Raw genomic sequence first — 14,233 nt, forward strand, 5'->3', positions numbered from 1 at the left:
CAACTCCTTCGTGCCCGTGCCCGTCCCGCTCTACCTCTCCTCCTCCGCCGCCGACGCCACCGGCGGCCCCATGCCGCTGCCACCCAACTACTCCTCCAGGCCACACCATTTCACTTCTCCCCTTTCTCTTCCACATCGCACTAGGGTTTCTTACCCCTTTCTCTTCCACGTCGCGCCGCCGGCACATCTGTGGAGATCCGTGGACACTGGGCAACACGGCGAGGAGCACAACGGCCGGGCAGCATGGCGAGGAGCATGGCGGCCGACGGGCAGACGACACTGGCAGCGACGCTGGCGGACTTGATTGCTTTTTCTTTTTTGTTTACAAGGTGTTTTTTGTAAATATTGTTGTAATTTTTTTTGACTACTCCGTAATAATTAATATAATTACTCCGTAATAATTAATATAATTATTGTAATGTTATTACATGATGACCGGTCCGCATATGTTTATTGTTTGGCAATCCTGGTCAATTCGCCACAATAGATCCCATACAATAGCTCAATTGGCCTTTTTTGATTCGCTCACAAGCAATGGCGCACCGTATAAGTGCATAGTGGCGCACCCTATAGGTGTATCAGTGCGCCACTGCTATCTATCTAGCTTACTAGTGGCGCACTAAGTGCGCCAGCAATAATTGTTAGCAGTGGCGTGATAGTAGTGGCGCACCACTGATGGCAAAAACTGGTGCGCCACTGATAAGCTGTTTTCTAGTAGTGTGTATGACGCGTGCCATGTGATACTACACTTGGCATACATGCGCCGTTAGTGTCTATCGATTGTCACTACTACACATGCCATCTTTCTTTAACCACGCATGTTGGTAACGCATGGTGGCCATCGATTATCGAGCACCGCCTTTTTCCGAGAACTACGCTTGGCATAGGTACATGTTTGTGAGACCTTGTGTTTGTCGAGTGTGGCTAAAAATGCTCGACATATCAGGCTAGTTGCGGCGTGTTAGTTTTTGATGAGCATTTTCTTGATGCACTAGGGTTATGGTCATGGTTGTCGATGGCGTGATAAACTGGATTAGACATACCATATGGCACCACCTGTGATTAAGTAAATGGGGTAATTATCATGCCCATGGTCCAAACGATCCCAGCACAATCAACTAAGCCTTTTCTCACGACTTCTCTTTTTCCCTTTTTTGATGATCTAGGTCTCACATGGGGTAATTTTTCCATGCATCTATGGCACGTATGTGATGTGTCCTTTTTGAAACACATACACTCTGGAGCTACCATGTGGTAGACGTGGTGAGCAACTAAACAATTCTTATACACTCTGGAGCTGACTGATGATCATGTGCATCTACGTATATACGCATGCATGTGCGCGACACCAATATTTCAGACTTTGCGGCAAACATATCTTTTTGATTTGGGTAGAGCTGGCTTTTCAGCCCAAAACGTGGGAGGAGGAAATATTGGCCCAGACCCAGAGCCCCAGAGGCCTGTCCGTTCTGTGTTCGGGCGCGTTGGCAGCCATCCGATGGAGAGGCAGAGCCCTAGCCGCATTTCCCCTCCTCCCTCCCCGTTCTGTCTCCTACACGCGAGACTCGAGAGAGACTGCGGCGCCCGCACCAAACCATGGCGGCGCGGCTGGCTTGCTCGCCGGAGCCGGCATGCACCGATAGGTTGGTGCGTGCGGCTCCGCCGAGGTCGCCCGACCGCGTCGCGCGCGTGGCCGATGGTGTTGGGTGCGGTGCTGCACGAGGGCGACGGGTTGCCGGCCACCATGAAGCGCCGGCGGCGGAGGGGCTTCGTCCGCCACGCGCGGCTCGTCGCCACCCATCTTCCTCCGCCTTCGCTAGCCGAAGCAGGGGGGGCAGCCGACCAACACGGGAGATGGCGGGCGACGAGTGGGTTCCGCCCTGTCCGTCTCCTCCGACGTGGTCGCCGGGGACAAGGCCGCTCCCGCCATGGAGACCCCGACCAAGGTACTCGTGCTCCTCCTCCTGGCTAGGTTTCTGGCGTCCCTTCCACCGAAAAATCCCAACTTTGACCCAATCCCTCTTCGTTTTTTTGGTGCACAGGTACTCGATCTCGGCGAGGACACCCGGAGCTCGACCGCCCCGGCAGTATGGAGCGCGCCTACATGAATGCCAGGTCTGCGTCCTGCACTAATCCCTTTCCTCTGTTTAGATGCACCGCCATTTGGCTGGTCTGTTCACGGTTCTTAGTTACTACTAGTTAGTTTTAATTGATTTAGATTTGTACTTGTAATGTGGTTGTTCTGCCTGTGAGTGTCTCACTATTGAGATTGCAGTTTATGTGATTGCAATTATATGTGGTAGCGAGTAAAATCTGCACGGTAATCATTCTGGCATTGTGAAATGTAATGTTCATTGTACTGTAGTTTTGCTAGTTTAGTTGCTGCTTGTTTCCGGTGTCATAGTATTGGTTGGCCATGCAACGGTAGGTTAATTAGCACCTTGTCTGATAATTGAAATGTGGATTAGGCTACCCATTTTGTGGTTCATATGTAGGACTATTTGAAATGTTCAGTGGTGAGCAATTAGGCTGGCATAATTTGTTTGTTTCTTCCGCGTCCGCCGTGTGGTGTTTATATGTATCTCCGGTCTTGTACATCAGCAGGGCTTGTTTGCGTTGAGCTGTACAAATTTGCTGAAGTTTACTGCTGTATATGTGCAGGCAGGGGAGGTTGTTACAGGCTAGGTGCTGTGTGGCTCTTGGTGGCTGCGGCTGCTTCGTTCCAGTTCCGGTGGCGGCGGCGGTACACCCCTAGGGGTCTCTGCAAGGCTGTTGAAGGGAACTCTTTTCAGCCTCGGTCCTGGGAGGCAGGGCGTGGCAAGGTGTCTTCCTTGCCTGCACCGACCAAGGCCACAAAGAGTAGCACACGTGTCTGCAAGGTGAGCTCGCCGTTTTGTGGTTGGATTCAATTTGGCGTACGTGGTTTGAGTTGATGTGGGGATGCCCTGATGTGATTTGGTTGGGTTGCAGGAGCTGCTGCTGGAGGTCTTGTCGCCGATGTTCCGGAGCAGCTACCGCCGGCCTCCTGCCCAACGTGCTTCCATCGGCAAGAAAGCCGTCACAGAATGGTGAGATAAGTAGCAACGTGATGTATGCTCATTGCTGCAAATTGAAGGGTAAAAGATGCAAATCATTTGGTCTAGAAGCTCCAAGTTTAATGTGTGTTTCTGCTGTGCAGGCGCTGGAGCTGTGCGGCGGCGGCCTTCAAAGGGAACTTGAGCCTGGGTCATGGGAGGAGGCAGGGCACGGCCTTCCATGGGTGCAAGGGCTGCCTGAAGCGCGTCCACAAGGAGTAGCACACACGTCTGTAAGGTGAGCTCGCCGTTTCGTGGTTGGATTCGAATTGGTGTGGTTCGAGTTGACATGGGGATGCCCTAATGTGATTTGGTTGTGTTGCAGGAGCTGCTGGCTGGGTGTCTTGTCGACGATTTTCCGGAGTAGCTTCTGTCGGTCTCCACCCCATCGTGCTTCGGTTGGCAAGAACGCTGCCTCAGAAAGGTGATATAAGTAGCAGTCTGTTGTATGCCCATTGCTGCAAGTTGAAGTGTTTCCGGTTAGCATAGCTGTTAGCTTTTCGGGTGACCGTTTATGATTGTGCGGCCAGCCAATAGGCAGTATTCATCTTTGATTGCGTTCAGTTTGTTTTGGTGCAGCTTCAGTCCTGCACGGACGCAAACGACATGGTAGCTGTGTGGTTCTGCTCCGCCCAGTGATTGTGTTTGGGATTGATAATACTACTATAGTAGGATTGTTTGGTGTTGGTGTGATGTAATAATATAAATAATAATCTGTATGATGAGAAGAATTGTGATGGAGGTGATATCTGTAGGTTTGTGTGATGTGAAAAAAAGTGCAGAAAAATCTCGACAAATGATATATATATATGTCAACCTTAATTTGTTTCCCTGGTGTAGCATGGTAGCTAGTATCACCAGAATCAGATCGATCAATCAATCGAAGTTTCTTTTTGAAATTGCGTCAGTAACATTAATAGTGGATTATTAGTTAACGTAGCAGCTAATACTCCTTTGGCTGAAAGAAAGAAAAGAAAAAGGCGATCCAGTTTTGGAGCTAGTACGGTATAGTAGGTGAGCAGAGTTAGATGGATCTCAATCAGTTTTCCATTTATGTTTTCTTTCATTTTTCAGAAATACTAGAGTACTATATCTATACACTTGTGGGAGGAGGCACGTGAATGGCCTTGATGGATGGACGAGTCGGCTGTTTCAAATCCCGTCGCCGTCGTACTCATCATTGTAAATTAAATATGGGAGGAGGAGGCAAACGTGATTGGGCAAGTCGTTTGGAGTAACCCGTGCTTCCAATGATGTTGGATCAGTAAAAGCTGCGGCCTGCTTGGGGATGCAATGCGTCCACGGGAGATGGATTTGATCGATCGGGTCCGGTTAAAAAAACAAAGACGCAATCTATCTATCTATCCTTTAATGCTGAACGGCGCCAGGCAGGCAGCATGCGAGCGAGGGAGGGACCCAATGCGCGGCTTCATTCCATCGACCCAATGCGCGCCACCACAAGCGGCTGCTCTCCTCCAAGGCCTCCGGCGAGCCGCCGCTGCTGCTGGCCGCCTCCGTGCACTGCGCCATGCGGGAGGCCATCCGGGCCGCCAGGACCGAGTTCTACGCCGACTCGCCGCTCACGTTCCAGATGGACGTGCCCGCCACCATGGCCCACGTCAAGGAGCTCTGCGTCCTCGACGTCGTCGAGAGGCACCTACACAGCCTCTCCGCCGCTGCCGTCGCCCCGGCCAAGGCGTGATGCTGTTTCAAACAGCCTGTTTGTCAGTTGTGTAGAGGAGCCAGGGTTTGGGACAACAATGGCCGGTGAGCTTGTGTCATGCTGTGTATACAAGAGAGACACAATAAAGCTATCGACTTGGATCAATTGCAAGCGTTGGATTCTCATCGGCCGACCATACACTGTTTTTCGGATGGAAGGTGAAAGACAACCAGCTATGCCCGGACTGAAGGGAGACACTGCAGCCAGATACATATGGCTAAGATCATCTCCAGCCGTTTGGGCTTCCCACGCCCAAATCCAGCGATATTGTTGTCCGGATCGGAGGAAAATTTTGTCTGAGGAAGCCCATTTTCCCAGTCACGAGCCCAAGATAGATGTAACGCACTACGGCGAATTCAGACAAAATCGGCGAGTTCGTCAAACACAATCGAAATTTAATGATATTTAACATATAGAGTCGAGTTCGTACATAAATAGGCCGAATTCGTACATATATTTGAATTCGGCGATTGGCAAACTAAAAAGCGGCCTCCTACATGCCGAAATGGCGGTAGAAGGCCGTGTAGTCGCCGCCGTCGCCGTCGTCGCTCGAGCCGGCGTCGTCCTGGGGCGGCGGCGCCTCGTACCAGCGGCTCGTGCCCTGGCCAGCGTCGCCGGCGCGTGGCGGCGACGGACGGTAGATGTCGTCGTGGCTGCTCTCCTCGAGCTTGACCACCTCCCTGGGCGCGGCGTTCCTACCGGCGGATGGTGCAGCGGCGCGGGCGGCCAGTTGACGCGCGGCGGCCAAATCCAGCAGCCGCCGCTGCTGCTCCGCGTCCTCGCGCTGGACCACTCCAGTGCGGCGTCGATGGGGAGGCTGTTGTCGGCGGGCACCAGGTCCTTCAGCGACCTGGCGATCGCCTCCGCCACCGGGCGTCCTCCGCGCGCTTCGCCTCCTCCTCGGCGAGCTGGTTGGCGGCGGCCGCGGCGGCCTCCTTCTTCGCCGACTTCCTCTTCCGCCAGCGCTGCGGCGAGGAGGGTTTGTCGCGGATGACGAGGGCGCCGCTGCTGCGCCCTCTGGTCGGTAGCCAGGAGCTACCGCGCCGGCGCGACACAGTAGCCGCCTCCGGCGGCGGCATTTGCAGGAGGGGGAAATTCCCACCCTCGATGTGCGCGAGCACATTCGACAGGGTGCGGCCTGGCGCGATCCACCACCGGCGGCGGCCGGCGGCGTTGTTCCTGGCCGGAGGAGGAGGAGGGCCGTTGTAGGCGGCGAGTTCCCGCTCGTACCTGCGCCGGAAGAAGTCGTTCCACGAGTCGTACGCGTCGGAGAAGAAACGCGGCTCAGCGCGCTGCTCGTCCGTGAACATGGCGAGCACTGCTTCGATCTCGGCGTCCATGGCGGCCCGACCCATTGGCGGCGGCGGGATCGGCACGCCGCCCGCGCTAAGTCTCCATCCTTCCGGCGCGCGGAAGTCCGACGGCGCCGGGTCGTGGAGGAGCCGTCCCTCCCATTCCCTCCCATTGGTGGAGAGAGCGGCGGCCGAAGCCGTTGTTGGCCGCACCGTCGTTCGTTCGCAAAGGGCGGGGTGTGCATCGCCAAGGACGATGAGCGTGACGTAATGCAAGTGGCCCAAAACAAGGCCTCCCGCGAGTGGAGGTCGACGCTGAGGGGAGATGCTCGGGTAACTCCAACAGGTGTTGATGCACCTCCAGATCCAACAGCTAGCGGAGCGAGCGACAGCCGCCACGACAAGGCTTGGCCGTCTCGTGGCCTAGCCAACGATTAAGCTAGGTTTAGTTTCAATTTAGTCGTTTTTCATTTAACTTTATAAAATATAATAAATTTTGAATGAAAAATAATAATTTTTTGTACGTGTCGCCGTTTGGGGACGTAACTATAAACGGGCGTCGAGATGCCATTAGTTTTTCTTTGTCATTGCACATGCTTCCATTTCTACGAGAACATGTAGTAGCAATTTTATTTATGCACAAATTTCATGGATCCAAGGAAACAGTAAAGCTTAGTGGTTTATCGTGAGAGCTGAATTCGCCTCTGAGCACACTCGCAGCCCTCTGGATTGCCATGGAGACTCTCCACATTTCCAGCCGCACGGCCGCCTGCCGTTGTTTCGCGCTCCCCGACCGAGAGATGGCATCAGCAATCCCAGGAAAGAACGAGAGTTCACTCTCATAGTCCTCCGGAGGCGAGTACAACTGTGAATACACCCAGGAAAATCATTGCAAAGCATGCTCGTAGAGTAGAGTTTCATTGGTAACAACGAAAGAATTGCGATTTTTGACACTGTTATTGAATAGTAGTTGGCCAAGGGTTGCTCACCAGGTGCTTATACCATGCTCTTCCTTGAAGCCCTTCCGCTTGAAGGAAGCTTCTTTCGGCAAGTAGAAGGCGGTCATTCAACAGCCGCCTCCTCATAAGACCGTATCCATCATGCATATCTAGCTCCTTTAGCTCCTGGGTCAACAGAAGACAAATTTCGTAAACAACTAATAGTAGATTAGGCGACAAAATTTCAGACCCCGGGTACAGCTCGTCAAACCATTCCATCAACACTGGTCTGGTGGTGTTGAATAAAACTATGCTAGACCCTACTACTCTGGAAAAGCATCGACACTAAACCCGGTGAACAAGCATCTTCATGACCATTGAGGTTTACTAGTCCATTGAATTGAGGAAAAACATGCAAATCTGCTTAAGCACTTGTTTACAGAAATGCATATTCTTGGAGCACAAGGAAACAACAGCACATGATTGCAATGTCCAAACCAAAAATAGGGAACCAAGTGTTCTAACACGGAATCTGAGTATATGAAAAAAAAAAAAACTACAATGGACAAAGAAACAAGTACAATATAAATAGTTTGAACAAACCTTTGCCTCCTTCTGAACATGCATGGCTGCACCGGAAAGATCCTTAATGAATCCATTTATAAAATTGACTGGCTGGCTATTGTTCATCATAGCCGCAAACACATTTGCATGATCCTGTAATGTTACAAATTCAAAGTGTACATAAAAATCCTATATCGAGACTATGTTGCTATAAGAGTTATGCAATGTTCCCTTATGATGACAGAGAAAGCAATGCCCAACAATGATAAATGTGCTTAAGAGTAATTTTTTAAGAATAGTTGGTGTACCTGCAACTATGAGGCATATGTCTGATAATCAAAAGGTAACACAGGATCGTCTGCCAAGCGCAGCGCTAGTAGTCCCCAAATTTCGGTAACTGATGAAGTGGAAAAGCTAAATGAGTTGTCTGATGAGTAATATAAATATATAATACATGCTTGCACACATCATTTTTCAAGCACCAGTCAAAATCTACCACAATGATATGTGCAATTCTGTAGGCCACAGTCCATGGGCATTCTTACTCTTGACCAACAAACTTGTAATTGTAGCACTCATAAATATCATTTCGATAGCACGTCGAAAAAAAATCATTTCGATAGATCATGCTGCTACTTACTAGCCAAATGTCGCAGAAACAATGGATCACCATGATCTTCCATCCAGCTATAAGAGTCAAGTGCAGTATGGTAGCCAGGAAATTCTGCGTCATTAGTACCCTTGTTAGTGATGCTGATTTACATCATATATTCGCAGATTCAGTAAGAACATGGTAAGTAAAGGTAGAGCAAGAAACAAAATTGTATCTGTCTAATTTAAGGTTGACCAAAAAAAATATGAAAAGGACAAGAAATGACTGGCATGCATAACTCCAAAAATGCATTCTATAAACCAGCAAAAATACTTCAAACATTATTAGGCAGTAAAGATCCTAAAATTGATATTTATATGAAAGAAATTCATATTGGGCTATCTGAGACTCAAAATTCTACAATATCTGACATTAGAAAAAAAAGAAAAATGTGGTAACTTATCAAACCAAATATGTGCTAAAGTTAAGAGTAGATATCACAAGATTACAAGGCGCGACTTTGAATCAAATATCAACAAGCATCTCCAAGCAACCATTAGGTTCAAGCTCAAATACATTTTCCATAGTACAAGTCGACACAGGGAATTCCAGCATGATGTAGAAATGGGGCGAAATCAGAATCAGTTCTGGCAAGTCTTTCTATCTGCAAACTGAGATCATCTTCAGAAACAAATCTAAAACAGAACACAAGGGACTGGCCAAGATCATCTCCAGTACAATTAGTATGTGCGGGTTTCAGTGTTTGGTCAATGCACACATGTGAGATTATATTAGGAAAGAGGCGCTCTTCAGAAAAAAAATGAAGGAAACTTTTCCGCATTACACACAAAATGACAAACAATATATTAGATATTGTGAATACAAAATATGAACATCTTATTTTCTTGGTTTGGCCTCTATATTGCTAATGTGTTCCAGTTAAACAATTTATTTCCTAACTATAATGTGGTTTTTGTACCACCTATTTTTAGAAAAAAGTAAAAACACATAAAGATCGAAGCGATCTTCATATTAGAAATACACATGATTTAAAATGGCAAGTGGCTGATTTCACATTCCTTTGGTGTGGCCGTTATCCTGACTGCCAACTTGAACCAAAAAGTCGATCCCACCTAAATAGATTGTAGTAGCCAAATTTGGGGGAAGGAGTGTGCCTACTATGACTGACCTATAAACACCTACGTCACTGGGGCAATTAGACGCAATGATAGCATGCTATGCATGTTCGTACTGACATCATCATACAAGATAGTCCATGGCATGTGATTCCCACATGGACAATTCAAATTCAAGTTTATCTTGCATGCAAAGGACAAATTGTGACCTCTACATGGCTCTGCCGCGAAACTATTATTTGACTCCTAATTTCTAACATTTTAGAGCAACTAGAGACAATTGACCATGTTGAATTGCAGTCAGTCACTCTACCATATACAGAAGGAAATTAAACAAATCTAATTCTTACACTGATACCGCCATTCATTGCACTCCATGTATCATGAACTGTCTTTCCTTCAACATCCGGATCCTTTACCTGGAAATAACAGGTTCAAGCTAGAATAAACATCATGTAGTCATTCCATTTCTTCGATATCCCACTGACTATGATGTGGTAATTATTTTTTCAAGTTGTACGGTAACTAGTTTCAACCATGTGCAAGAAACAGGTTAGGTACTACAGTGGCGGAGCTTGGGCTGATCCTTTGGGGGGGCAAATGGGCTTAGAGGGGCAAAATAGCATGGTTTGGGCCAACTTTGGGGGGCGAATGGGCCAAATCCCTGATGTTTCTTCCATGAATGATCATGGGCTGGGGGGGGGCGGCGGCCCCCCCTGAACTGAACATAGCTCCGCCAGTGGTACTAATAAAGGTTCTTCTAACAGAACCATGTGCCAAGAGATTGGTATCATTATCTAAAAGTGAACTTGCATTTAATATTTAACACAAGACCAAACACCCAGCCCAGAAAAGAATGCAAGAAACAAAACAAATTGCTTCTACCTGTCTTGTAACATCAACCAAGAGCTTGTCCAACTGGGGAGTAGAACCTGCGAAGAGCCCCATGCCTTGCACAGCACAATCAACGTTCAAGTAAGCTACAGCTTTGGAATGCAGATCTCCAAGGTTCTCTTCAACCCATTCAGTTGAACCAATCTGGAAAAAAGAACCTTCAAAATATAGAAAAGGCAAAATGTAGCAAGAGGTAAATGAGTCTGGAGGGTTGGTATGAATGACAAAGGTAAATCAAGTAAAATAATCTTTTTTTGGGATACTGAAAAGCTTAACATCTAGATAACACATACAGACTTCACGTGATTATGATTTTGCTATTCGATAAAATCAAGAAAATGCTCTGCAAATCATAAAATATCAATAATCAATAAAATTTATTATCTGCCTGGTTCTGATATTTTGCCACAAAGAGCATGCACTTGCTCAGTCAAAACAATTGTGCCAACTGTGACCAATTTGCCAATTCATCTGCAGTACATTCTTCCAATGGTTACATACTTACATAGCTCTCTTTTAACATGTATCTTTAGTTCTTCCATTGGTATAAACTTACCATTCCAAACTCTAGGTAGGTGACATTGCATGCCCTTGCCAAATCACATGTTTTTTTGCAAAATAAACACATGCATTTTCTTACATTGTCAATAAAAAGCTATCTGTTAAACAAATGCATTTTCTAGGTCATGTTACATAATATACTCTAAGCTACAGAACTCAGTTACATACTTACATTGCCAATTCCATTGCACTACTCTAGGTAGGTGACATTGCACGCTACATAATCACATTCATGCATTTTCTTACATTGTCAGTAAAAAGAGTAGTGCCAGCCACAACCAGTTCACCAATTCATTTGTAGTTTCGACTTAAGCAAACAAAGGGCATCTCAAGATGAAGTGCTAAACAATAAGTGACATGGGAGACTCTCCACATTTCCTGCCGCACAGCCGCCTGCCGTTGCTTCGGGCTGTGGTTCCCAAGCTGCACGGACTGAACCAACAACAAAAATAAGCCTGTCCGTGGACAAACGAGGACCTACAGTGAGAATCTGGGAAACTAACCTGATCGATGACATCAACCGATTGACGACGGCCTCGCCGGATTGCAGTTGCCTGCAGACTGAAGAAGAACAAGAGCCGGGCCGCTGCGGAGTATTCATCCAACACGCGAGTCCGATCAATATAAACAATTATCACTTATGAGATCCAACCAACAAATCACAACACATTCTAGAGCAAGAAAATAGTGGCCTGAGTCGCATCCCTCGCCACTCCCCTCGATTACCCAAATCCGGACTGAGAGTCCATGACTTGCTCTTGCTCTCCTCTCCTCTCCTCGACAAAATATATATTGTACTTCGAGAGATATTTAATTAGATTCCACCCTATTTTAGATGCAAGGAAAAAGGGGACAATATTGCAAATCGCAAAGCTCACGAGAAAGTAAAAAGAGAGATGAAGGCAGACTTCCTCCTCCTTCCCAAGTCTGAAACTCTGATGGAGACCCAGACATGTGTACCTGATTGCACCTGCGGACTTGACGAAGAACAAGAGCTGGGCCGCCGCGGGGCGTTCATCCAGCACGCGAATCCGGAGAGTCCATGGCTTCCGTCCTACCGGTGCACGCGCGCGCCGGCGAACAAGCCGCCGCGATGCCGTGGTTCCATGGCTTGCTCTTCTCTCCTCTCCTCTCCTCTCCTCTCCGGATTGTAGCTGCCTGCGGACTAGAAGAAGAAGAAGAGCTGGGGCCCCCCGTCGGCAACGCGGCCAGCGGGTTCGACGGAGCGCCGTGTACCGTCCTACCGGTGCACGCGCGCGTCGGCGAACAAGCCGCCGCGATGCCGTGGTTCCATGGCTTGCTCTCCTCTCCTCTCCTCGACAAAGTCACACACGTAACTCGCACGCGACCTGTGACGATGAGCTTGTACTTATAGAGGAAGGCTTGAGGTGGGAGAGGATGGCTGCAGGTTCAGTGATCTTTGGTGCTCATATGGAGAGAGAGGATGAACGGATGAGATGGGGAGAGGCGTGGATCAGTGACGTGGAGGCTCATCTCGGGAAAGAGGCATGTCTCGGGAAACAAAAGGAAATGCCATGTAAAGGAGGCATGCATGCGCTATTTAATCTCCTGATTTGCTGGCATCCATATGGTTTTGATTACGCTGATTTCCTGCCGGATAGTTATGGTGCTTGCTCTTCTTCTCGCATGAATCTCTCAGTATTATGCACGCGCAACATCTTGCCACCATCCGTCGTTGACCCCAGATGGTACTTGCTGCGTCAGGCTCTACTAACAATTGTTGGCTCACTACAGGAAAATCAGGCGCTGCCGTGCAGCCAAACTTTGCCGTGAGCTGCTGCACGGCAAAGATTTCTTTGCCGTGCGTAGAAGGAAGAGCGCACGGCAAAGAAAATATGCACGGCAAAGTATTAGCGCAGCGCACGGCAAAGAAACATATCACGGCAAAGCAAGATTTGGCGCACGGCAAAGAAGTTTCTCACGGCAAAGAATTGGAGCAGCGCACGGCAAAGATTTCGGGACGGCAAAGTCCCTGCAAGCCGCACGGCAAAGAAACAGCGCACGGCAAAGGCCTGGGCACTGCCGTGCGGCCGGACTTTGCCGTGCGTGACGGACAAGTTGCACGGCAAAGGGTCCTTTGCCGTGCGCTCCTCCCTTTGCCGTGCGCCAATATACATTTTTTTTGTTTTTCTAACTATTTTATTTCATCTACTACTTATATTTATTTTGTTAATTAGTTTTTCTTTTTGATGACTATTTATTACACTATGTGAAATACAAAATTAGTCTCCATGCTCATCCCCCACATATATCGGGGTTCCGGTGCTCCGGCGGCCGTCCCCCTCCTTCCCCCCCAAAACAGCGGGTCTACCCCCTAGATTTCTCCGCGCGACGTTCCACCAATATACCTTTTCATAGGTTTAGGTTTGTTTAGTCCATGGACATATGGAAAACCATGTGTGGTACCCTTTGGCACTGCTCTAGCCCCCGATATACCCGCGGCGGGACACTTCACGCCGTACACGTCCGAGAATACGGTAAGTGTTATCGCCCGAAGGTGAGGAATGTCGAGCCGGGGATCCATGCCATGCACCATTTGGTGAATTACACCTAGCATCACACTTTGAAACATAGAATAGGTCCACATGCAAGGTTTGGTGGGGTTCCGGTGCTCCGGCGGTCGTCCTCCCCCTCCTCCCCCAAAACGGCGGAACGTGTGCCCGGCGGGTCTACCCCCTAGATTTCTCCGCGCAGGGTGCACCAATGTAACTTTTCATTCTTTTAGGTTTGTTTAGTACATATACACATGGAGAACCAAAGATTGGGACCCTTTGGCACATATACCGGCAGCTAGAGCCATTACCACACGATCGACGGTGTGCTCGGTCTCTCGGTTAGGGTTAGGTGTAGGGTTAGGGCTAGGGTTTAGGGGCTAGGGCTAGGGTTTAGGTTAAAGGGTAAGTATTTATGGTTAGGTTTAGGTTTAGGGTTTAGGGTTAGGGTTAGGGTTTATGATGCATGGTTCTGCAGCTCCGGCGTCGTGGTTTAGGGATTTAGAGGGGTTTAGGGCTCGAAGCCTCCCCGGTTTAGGGTTTAGGGTTTAGGGGAGCTACTTTTGCACCATTAGACCTTGCACCACACTTTGAAACATATCATAGGTCCACATGCAAGGTTTGGTGGGGTTCCGGTTCTCCGGCGGTCGTTATCCCCCTCCTCCCCCAAAACGGCGGAACGCGTGCCCGGCGGGTCTACCCCCCTAGATTTCTCCGCGCGAGGGTGCACCAATGTAACTTTTCATAGGTTTAGGTTTGTTTAGTCCATGGACATATGGAAAACCATGTGTGGCACCCTTTGGCACAGTCTAGCCCCCGATATACCCGCGGCGGGACACTTCGGCGTACACGTCCGGGAATGCGTTAAGTGTTATCGCCCGAAGGTGAGGAATGTCAGACCGGGGATCCATGCCATGCACCATTTTGTGAATCACACCTTGCATCA

The 14,233-nt window shown here is 48.8% G+C and overlaps 2 protein-coding genes and 1 pseudogene across 3 annotated transcripts; 2 read left to right on the forward strand and 1 right to left on the reverse strand.

The window, feature by feature from the left end:
- Positions 1 to 1,861: 1,861 nt before the first annotated feature.
- LOC124700779 lies at positions 1,862 to 3,805 on the forward strand. 2 transcript variants are annotated; one of them, XR_007001832.1, is made up of 7 exons: positions 1,862 to 1,946; positions 2,043 to 2,115; positions 2,662 to 2,879; positions 2,971 to 3,068; positions 3,179 to 3,312; positions 3,400 to 3,498; positions 3,654 to 3,805. XR_007001832.1 is itself a non-coding variant. In XM_047232850.1 (6 exons), the coding sequence occupies exons 2-5, from the start codon at positions 2,109 to 2,111 to the stop codon at positions 3,294 to 3,296; spliced, it is 441 nt and encodes a 146-aa protein (XP_047088806.1). In that variant the 5' UTR covers positions 1,862 to 1,946; positions 2,043 to 2,108; the 3' UTR covers positions 3,297 to 3,312; positions 3,400 to 3,805. The 2 variants fall into 2 exon arrangements, 1 of the variants encoding a protein (XP_047088806.1); XM_047232850.1 differs by having other exon boundaries at positions 3,400 to 3,805.
- Positions 3,681 to 4,902, forward strand: LOC124697653 (probable aldehyde oxidase 2). The gene is made up of 2 exons (XM_047230208.1): positions 3,681 to 3,709; positions 4,467 to 4,902. The coding sequence occupies exons 1-2, from the start codon at positions 3,681 to 3,683 to the stop codon at positions 4,774 to 4,776; spliced, it is 339 nt and encodes a 112-aa protein (XP_047086164.1). The 3' UTR covers positions 4,777 to 4,902.
- Positions 4,903 to 6,638: 1,736 nt separating this feature from the next.
- LOC124700780 lies at positions 6,639 to 10,776 on the reverse strand (annotated as a pseudogene).
- Positions 10,777 to 14,233: the final 3,457 nt, after the last annotated feature.

This window comes from Lolium rigidum, chromosome 3, assembly GCF_022539505.1.
Source record: "Lolium rigidum isolate FL_2022 chromosome 3, APGP_CSIRO_Lrig_0.1, whole genome shotgun sequence".
Classification (NCBI taxonomy): Eukaryota; Viridiplantae; Streptophyta; class Magnoliopsida; order Poales; family Poaceae; genus Lolium; species Lolium rigidum.

Excerpts from the sequence above, each read along its gene's own strand:
- LOC124697653 (XM_047230208.1), top strand. The coding sequence starts at position 3,681 with ATGGTAGCTGTGTGGTTCTGCTCCGCCCA. Across the intron at positions 3,710-4,466 it reads GTGTGGTTCTGCTCCGCCCA|GCAGCATGCGAGCGAGGGAG; the intron begins GTGATTGTGTTT and ends GGCGCCAGGCAG.
- LOC124700779 (XM_047232850.1), top strand. Across the intron at positions 2,880-2,970 it reads GTAGCACACGTGTCTGCAAG|GAGCTGCTGCTGGAGGTCTT; the intron begins GTGAGCTCGCCG and ends GTTGGGTTGCAG. Across the intron at positions 3,069-3,178 it reads AAGAAAGCCGTCACAGAATG|GCGCTGGAGCTGTGCGGCGG; the intron begins GTGAGATAAGTA and ends TCTGCTGTGCAG.